At 30.1% G+C, this 8,702-nt stretch overlaps 1 protein-coding gene across 1 annotated transcript; it reads right to left on the bottom strand.

Moving 5' to 3' along the window:
• Positions 1–414: 414 nt before the first annotated feature.
• LOC145600975 (uncharacterized) lies at positions 415–7,585 on the bottom strand. The gene is made up of 14 exons (XM_081656865.1): positions 7,134–7,585; positions 4,815–4,926; positions 4,499–4,611; positions 4,285–4,407; positions 4,017–4,189; positions 3,829–3,904; positions 3,215–3,301; positions 2,085–2,165; positions 1,959–1,991; positions 1,672–1,725; positions 1,539–1,580; positions 1,069–1,147; positions 913–983; positions 415–791 (listed from the first exon to the last, which is right to left on the bottom strand). The coding sequence occupies exons 1-12, from the start codon at positions 7,347–7,349 to the stop codon at positions 1,100–1,102; spliced, it is 1,158 nt and encodes a 385-aa protein (XP_081512991.1). The 5' UTR covers positions 7,350–7,585; the 3' UTR covers positions 415–791; positions 913–983; positions 1,069–1,099.
• Positions 7,586–8,702: the final 1,117 nt, after the last annotated feature.

The raw sequence follows: 8,702 nt of genomic DNA, 5'->3' as shown, positions 1-8,702 counted from the left end.
TCTCATAAACCATAGAGTACAACTATATAAGGCAGTAATAGAGATTAGAGTATATTTGAAATTAAACAAGTAATAGAATACTCTAGCTGTTTTAGGAAGTTCCCCTTTCATTTTTATTAGATACACATATCAAGAAAATATAAATGTAATACAAGTTGGTATATGTCGATTTATGATTACTCTATGAAAAGTGAAAATGTTTAAGAAGAAAAATAGTTTAAAAAGTGGACTAAAATAGGATAACTCAATACGGGATAATATTGATTAAACAAAACGGAACAAAGTATAAGTGGGAAGAATTTCATTAAATGACGTAAAGCGAAAAGTGGAAATAACTTCATGTAATAGAGTGAATGTTTCGTAAAAGAGAAACAAAAAAATAAAAGATTGTACAACCAAATCGGTTGGAATATATTCTCGCCAAAGGTATTCCTTTATTAATTTTCTTCCATGGAATGCTTTAGCTAATTACTAATTAGTTCTCTATTATAACTACAATATTGCTTACATTAAAAAATTAGACTTAAAGTGTGACCTAATACAATTCTTAAGATGGCATTGCATGCAATTTTGCAATTCAATGCATATATCTACAGATTCTACACTTTCATCAAAACAACCTCAAACTTGTACAATAATTATATATGCAATAGATTAATAGAGATTCCTAAAACTAAATAAGGAAAGCCTCAAGATAGAAGCGGCGATTCAAGGTTAGCTAAGTCATCCTTTTGCTCAAGCTCAGACTGTGATTCAAATCTTGATCCCAAGGCGATCACCAGAGCAACCATCTGTAATATAAAAGTACATGTAAGCAAACAGAGTTTCGGGTGACAGTTGCCAGTTGGGAGAATTGACGAAAGAAAATGGACAAGGAGAAAATAAGCAAGAAGGGAAAAGGAGGGCGTGTACCATGGATAGTGATGAGCATATAATACTAAAACCTTTACAGTTAAACGGAGCATCTTCAGACAAGAACCATGCTGCAAGGAGAATGGTAGAAAAGTCAGAAACATATATGCTAAAGAGACGTTCATGTGTTTGACATTTAATGATAAAATGACTCACAGGTTAATGGGCTCATAACAAGTGGTGATAATTAACTTGCAATGGATTGGACACCGGCAACAAAACCTTGAGCTTTACCCTGCAATCACAAAAACAACATTTTTAATAAACAACAGAAAAATAGATCCATGACTTCCTCAAGGAAAATATCAGTGCATTCAGAAAGTATATGACATATTATATGACATGAATGCTGTCTTGATGGCCCAAAAAGGCGGTGATCTGGCCTCTCAGTGCACCTGAGAACTGTAATAACCTCTGTCTGATCTGATCTAAAATTAAACTGATATTATCTGTGTTGTGACATTGTAAGTTTAATGATTTTAGTTTATTTAAATAATCTTAAGCTAACCAAATCTAAATTTTAAGCCTTTAGTATAGATAGTTTGAAAGCATCATCCTTCAACAATATGCATAAATAATAATTTGGAAATCGGTGGGAAAACTTAAAGAAGAGAGCATATACAAACCTGATTATTAGAACTTGATCCTTTTGAAATAATAGCATAAGTCTGCAAAATTAGTAGGCCATGAAATAATATTAGACAGATGTAAACAGTATGTAGCGCTGGACCAGTAAAGGCATTGGTTTCAAGTACTCACAGAAGGTTTCACAAGCACATATATAACTCCGAATGAAGCACTCAAGTATGGTACCTGCAATGCAGCTAAAGAATATTAGCGCAGGTAGAAGGTTATGAATATCCTCAGGGTAAATCTAATGCTGCCAGCTACTGAGCTACTATCAGGCAATCGCTTGTATATACTAATGATCTCACAACAGAATAAAAGTACATGTTCATTGACTTGGCATTGGTAAATTTGAACCTAGAGTATAATATAATCATCCCTACATCAAGTTGCTAACACAAAGTTTTAGATGTGCTTACCCAAGCTGCCCAAGCAAAACCATAGAACAATGCCTGCAAAAGGTATTTCAATACGGAGTAAAAGTTAATTGAGTGTATTCAGTTTTTACAATTAGTTAGACAAATAGAACTTGATTCATCACTTACATAAGCTATTGATGCAAGTAATGCTGCGCATAATATCACTCTTTCTCCAACCAATGGATTGATAAGAGGAAGCACCAATATCTAAGACAGACCACAAAGTAGAAAATAATCAAGAAAGAAAGTAGAAGAGCTGTTCAGTGTATTATTTTCTGGCATTAGCAGCACATATAAGCTTATTGATCTGTATTTGTTCAATTTGACTGCTATATATAATCATAACTAGATAAAGCCCGTGCGATGCACGATTTGTTTGAATTTTCTAAAATATATTTTTTTGTATTTATGTGCTAAAATTTGTTGCATATCCCTACCTTATAAAAAGTAGAAACATACTCTTATGAATAGTGTAATGGCAATTATACCCTTCAAAATGTGTATTTACATACATACCCTCATTAATATGTAGATGCTATTTTAATAAATAGTGTTTAGACAACTATACCCTCTAAAATATTTATGTACTTTTATGCTTTCATAAATGTTAGTTGTCTTGAACATTTATACCACCTAAATATAGTTTATTACATATTTTCTCTTATTGTTTTTTTTTTTTTTTAGGAAAAATTTCTCTTATTGTTAATTTAACTAATTTTGTGATTTAAAAGCCAAACCAAAAAAACCTTCAAGATATGGCTAGCTATGACACGCGCATCGCGTATCGCGTTAGCTGCCTTAGTTTAGATAAAATTCTTAATATCAAAAGATAATATTTTATATTTAATTAATTTAAACTTAAAAATATCATTTGTCAATTTTGCTTACGTGGCATTTGAATTATTTAATTGTAAAATAAATTAATAATCTCTTACTTAATTGGCTACAACCAAAATCCTACGTGGCGCTTGTTGCATATTTAGATAAAATTCTTAATATCAAAAGATAATATTTTATATTTAATTAATTTAAACTTAAAAATATCATTTGTCAATTTTGCTTATGTGGCATTTAAATTATTTAATTGTAAAATAAATTAATAATCTCTTATTTAATTGGCTACAACTAAACTTTATAATCCTACGTGCGCGCTAAGAAAATTAAATCCTATGTGGCTCTCTAAAACTCGGGAAAAAAGTCCCCTTTATATATATATATTAGATTACTAATTTCTTAGTTTGTTGTACAAGAAATACCTGAGAAACAATTGAACCAGCTCCAACAACCATCAATATCTCAGAAAATTGATTTTTATTAAAACCAAAAGCTGCCTTCAGGTAGTACTGCAAGGAAATGATAGATATATCAAACTTCATAGCCCGTTAACTAAGTCTTTAACTCCTTATTACATACACAAGATGCCTTACTCATGTTTGAAAGATTGAAAGCAGATATAACACAATATGTCAAGCATGATGACTTAGACAGACACGTGAATTATAAAATTCCATGAGTCTTTAGTTTGAACCATCCAAATTTACACCAAATTAAAGAAAAGAAAAAAAAGTTAAATTTAGGAGAATTTCCTTGCTGATATGTCAACAACAAAGTCACAACAGGGTCAAGAAGAATGACATTTTGTTATATATACACCGACCATTTTTATATGACTTGTGAAAGCTTCAATTTTATGTAAATCAATTGTAACAAACAGATATGAAGGTTTTGATAAATGTGATAGATTATCGTTTATAAAATCAAAGTGAATTAGACATGCCAAAAATTCAGGGTAAAGTAGAGCAGTCTGAGTAATTCCTAATAATTGAAATCAGATTTAGGTGCTAAGCAATATTATCGTCATGAACCTTACCAATAAAACACTGCTAATCCCAGACATTCCTAGTTCATAAAAGAAAGAGACTAGAGAAATTCCTCGAAGTGTTGGACTGCAGCAAAGGAAATATCATCAATTAAGTTAGCACGGCACTGGTATAAAAAAGTTGATCAGTAATCACAAAGAAACTGGGAAACAAGCAAATGGGTGTACAATGACTCAACCTGCTAACAACTACACTTGCAGCATATTTCATAGAATTGAATCGCTGTTTTGGGAATGTTAGGAACTTGCATAATAATGATGACTGTGGATCCTGTCTTTGTCTTTGTTTAACAGTTTCCGGTAAAAAGAACACCATATAAACTGGGCAAAAGATCAAGAGAGCAATTGAAACCTGGAAGAATCAAGAAAACATCTTTATTGGTGATTCATCTTATATTTATTAATTAAATCTTATAATAACAGTTGACAAAGGTACAATGAACCTACCACAAAAATGTATTTTTCCGGCAGAAATCGAGCCAGCACATTCCCTAGTACATGTGATGCTGAAAAAAAACCAGTGATCCAGCTAAATGCTGCAGCTCTTTTGGAATCCTCAATCACATCTGCCTATGAAAGGACAAATTTAGATTTAAGTAATTAATACTTTGTATAAATTGTTTCCAAATTCCAAATGATGAGTTGAAAATTTGGTTCTTACAGCATAGGCTACAGCAATGCAGAAGATACTCCCCTGGCTTATTATGTAGGAGATTGTTCGAAGAACATAATAAGCATATACAAATTCTCTGGATTGGTTGATGGCAAGTAAGGCTGCAAGAAATTAGAACAATGAACATTAAAACTATTTAGTTTAATTACAAAAAAGGGTTTAGCAACTCCATATTTTGATCCAATTTAAGTCATTTTGACCCAAATAGCATGATTTAAGGTACCAAAACACGATAATGTTCCCTGTCTTAATGAGTAGAAAAAAAATTCCTTGAGTTTTACTTGAAAGAGTGTTTATAACATACTGAAGGGAATTATTGTGGTTGATAGAGTAATAAGGAGCAATGGTTTCCGCCCATACTCATCAGCAAGCTGCCCCAACAGTGGAAGTAACACCATCTTAAAAATTCCAACAACCTACATGTTTCAGATACTTGTATTAGAAACTTATAAACAAGGCAAAATTATACTTCGTATCTACTTATGATTAAAAAAAAAAGAAAAAGAAAAAAAAAAACATACACTAGTGTCCAATGAACACCACAAACAAGAAATGCATTCAAAAAGTATTACATCAGAGTTCATAATCCATTGTCATCAAGTATAAGTACATAAAAAATTAAAAACATGGTTACCAACTTTCTTATAAACGTTTTTTTATTTTTAAATTCAACAACCAGAAATAACAAAGTTTTATTTTATTGTTTTCCTTGCAATCCATAAACAAACGAAAACCAATCTATTATCACACCATCAATGTCATTTACGGAGTATTTGTTATCTAGAAAGCCAAGCATTGAAACTTTTTCGTCACAGTGTCTATTCCTAGAGGAAAGAGTTCTTCAACATTTTTTTGTCCAAATTACTGAAAACGTAGTTTAGTGCAAGTTTTTGCATCATACATAATTTCACTTACAGAAATTTTAATCACTTTTTTTTTATTTATTTTTATTTTTTTTTGTACTTTTTATCTTGATTTTCTTAGTGTATAGAAATATCTGCATTTTTGTGGTGAGACAATGACTATATTTGTAGTTTCATTGCATAAATTTGTTTCTTATCCATTGGCTGTTGCTTTTCCTTTATTTCCTACAGAGAGTATGTGATTAATTTTCTCTATCATTGGGGAGCCCATAACTCTACCATGATGGTTCAAGATAACATGTCATAATCTACTTTATCTCCTATGATAATGACAACTTCAAGAAATTCTTGCACCAATACAAACAAAATCAAGAAAATATGTTACACCCATAAACAAAATAATAACTTACTGTATAAATCTCGTTACATAAAAACAAATTTAAATTGTTTCATTGTGAGAAAGTTTTGTTTCAACTTTCAAGTGTGCGTGCACACACAGCCACACCAAAAAAAAAAAAAAAAAAAAAAAAAAAAAAAAAAAAAAAAAAAAAAAAAAATTTGTTACATCCAAAATTAACCAATATCTAACGGTTTTTTTTTATTTTTTATTTTTTTATTTTTACAAAAGGCAAAGGATGTAAATGAGATCAATCACATATATGTAGTACTACCTTCGATTTCTTTTAATTGCAACTTTGGTATTATTTGAGAGATATAAAATATTTCAAAGTTACGACTAAAAAAAATCGGAGGTAGTATTAAAGTTCTTCCTACCATATAACCAAATGAGCTAATTGGCGTCACATGCATTAATATGGAGGACTTAAAACTAGAATAGACTAGTTAAATTGAGAAATTGCGAGAGAAAAGGACAAACAAAATTTTGTCAATTTTCAGATAAACTTGCAAAGAAGAGTCCATACTCAAAGTGTATGGTGTCCCTCTCTAACAGCCAACTGCCCGCCATTTTCCTTTCTTTTACTTGTTTTTTTCCTTTATTTGTTTACGTACAAGCAACTTTTTTTTTCAGACATAAAAGCCAATAATAAACATTCTTTAAATATTAATTTTTTTTAAGAAAAAAAACATAAAGTAGCAATTAATTCCCAAGGAAAAACCAACTTAACGAATTAATTAAACCAATAAAATTAGTGACTACTGACTAAAAGCCAAGAAAATAAAATATTTCATGAACCTTCACAAATCACAATTGCCTTTACAAAGTTTTTTCTTTCTCTATTTTAAATACTATGGCATCAAAATTCAATTATTAGTTAGCACAACTTGTATAAAAATTATACATTAATGTACACTAAATAACAATTTAATCTTATTGATTAATCAGTAAAGATACTTTTTTTCACGAGGATGGCTTTAGACTTTTCTACACTAACGTCAGCTTATATCCGAAAATAAAATTATTATACTCTATCCGTCTCTAAATTACATTCTTATTTCTAGCCTTTATTCCTTACATAATAGAGGAAATATAATTTAGTAACTGAAGGAGTACTTATTTGTAAAAAAAACACTTAAATTTAAATTTTCTTAAACAAATAAGGATTAAATTAGATTACTACTCCGTAATTTTGATCAGTTTAAAAATGAAGTAACTTTACTCCGAATGTACAACATTTATTATACACCCGTTTGTACCTAAAAGTTTGTGTGTTAAACCAAATTTACTTTTTCATTATAAAAAAAAAACGCGAAAAAAATAATTAAAAAAAAGAAAAGTGTAAGGAAGAAGAAGAAATTACAGTTTGTTGAACGCCGTTAAGATAAATAGCTTCAGAACAAGTAGTTTGTTGAGGACAAAGAGCACGAGTAGTAACATCTACCAAAACAGACACCGTCATTTCCTCCGCAATCCAATGTACACATAACGGCAATAGTAAGTTCATCAATGGCCTTATTTCCCTCATTCCTTTCCCAAACTCCGTCGTCATCGTCGTCGTTGAGATTGTTTTTGACATCGAAATCAACTTGAACTCAACTATGTATAATATGATGATTATATCTAACAAACAAAAAAAACAAGGTAGAGATGATAAAAATGAAGGTGAGATTTATGAAATAGCTTTGAAGTGAGCAGTATAAAAGGACAAAAACAATAATCTGGGAAGACGTAATTAATTGAATCGAATGAATAAATAGCTGAGAAAGATCTTGATTTTTTTTTTTTTTTTTTTTTTTTTTTTTGGTGGGCGATTAATTTGGGATAGAGTGAAGGAAGAAAAGATGTGGCAATATATTAGTCGTAGAAAGGAATTAAAAAATGGGAGCGTGAGAAGAGGGGGTGAGTTACTGTGGAACATACGCTGGCGCGTGTTGGTCGTGTGATTAGGACTCTACTACTTGTGCCCTACCTTCTAGCTTGCTTGTAAATTTGTAATCCATGTTTCTCAATCCTCACATTCTACATAATCCTCACTTCTTATAATTATGTTTTTTTATTACAAGGTTTTTAAATGGGATATTCTCTTTGTTTTAGATTAATTGGTTGGGTATTGAGCGTTCTTGGAGCGTTACATAATTAACATTAATTATATCGATTGTTGAGGTAATTTTGGTATGCATATCAAACTAAGGGTCTGTTCATATTTACTTAATTTCAGTTCAGTTCAGCTCCAATCAATTCAATTCAGTTCAGCTCCAATCAATTCAGTTCAGTTCAGCTCTTAATTCCTTCTCTCATAAAATATTCATTTCAGCTCAATTCAGTTCAGTTCAGTTAGCTCCAATCAGTTCAGTTCAGTTCAGTTCAGCTCAGTTTAGTAAATGTGAACAGACCCTTAATACTTCATAATATTCAAGTTATCTAACGCCTCAAGACGTTCGTTAGCAAGATTATAAACTCCTACACCTTAACAGATGAGGGTTTATTTGATTTTTTTTTTTTTATAAAAAAATTATCATATTAAAAAAAATACTCGTACTTTTTTTTTTATGTATCATTTTAAAATTTTTGGAGATAAAAGAGAAAGAAAAAAGATGAACCTCATGTAATACGAAAGAAAGAGAAAATTTATTAACTAAAAAGAAAAATGATGTATCTAAATTGAGACTTTCATTCCTCTAAAATAAATAAATAAGAAATAAAATATTAAAAAAAAATAATAAAAAAAATAAATAAATAATTGCCGCATCTAACAAAAACATGTGATGGTTTGTTTTAGTAAGGCACCCCTTAAAGTTTCCATTAATTACATTAGAGTAATTATGAATGTTTTTGTACCAACTAATTCAAGTGGTTTCAATAACTTACAATAAGTTAAAACCTTTTCTAAGTCCATTTGCATTAAATTTTTTTTTTTTTTTTTTTTTAA

This window comes from Chenopodium album, chromosome 21 (genome assembly GCF_948465745.1).
Source record: "Chenopodium album chromosome 21, dcCheAlbu1.1, whole genome shotgun sequence".
Lineage (NCBI taxonomy): Eukaryota > Viridiplantae > Streptophyta > Magnoliopsida > Caryophyllales > Amaranthaceae > Chenopodium > Chenopodium album.
This window is presented reverse-complemented; position numbering and strand designations above follow the sequence as displayed.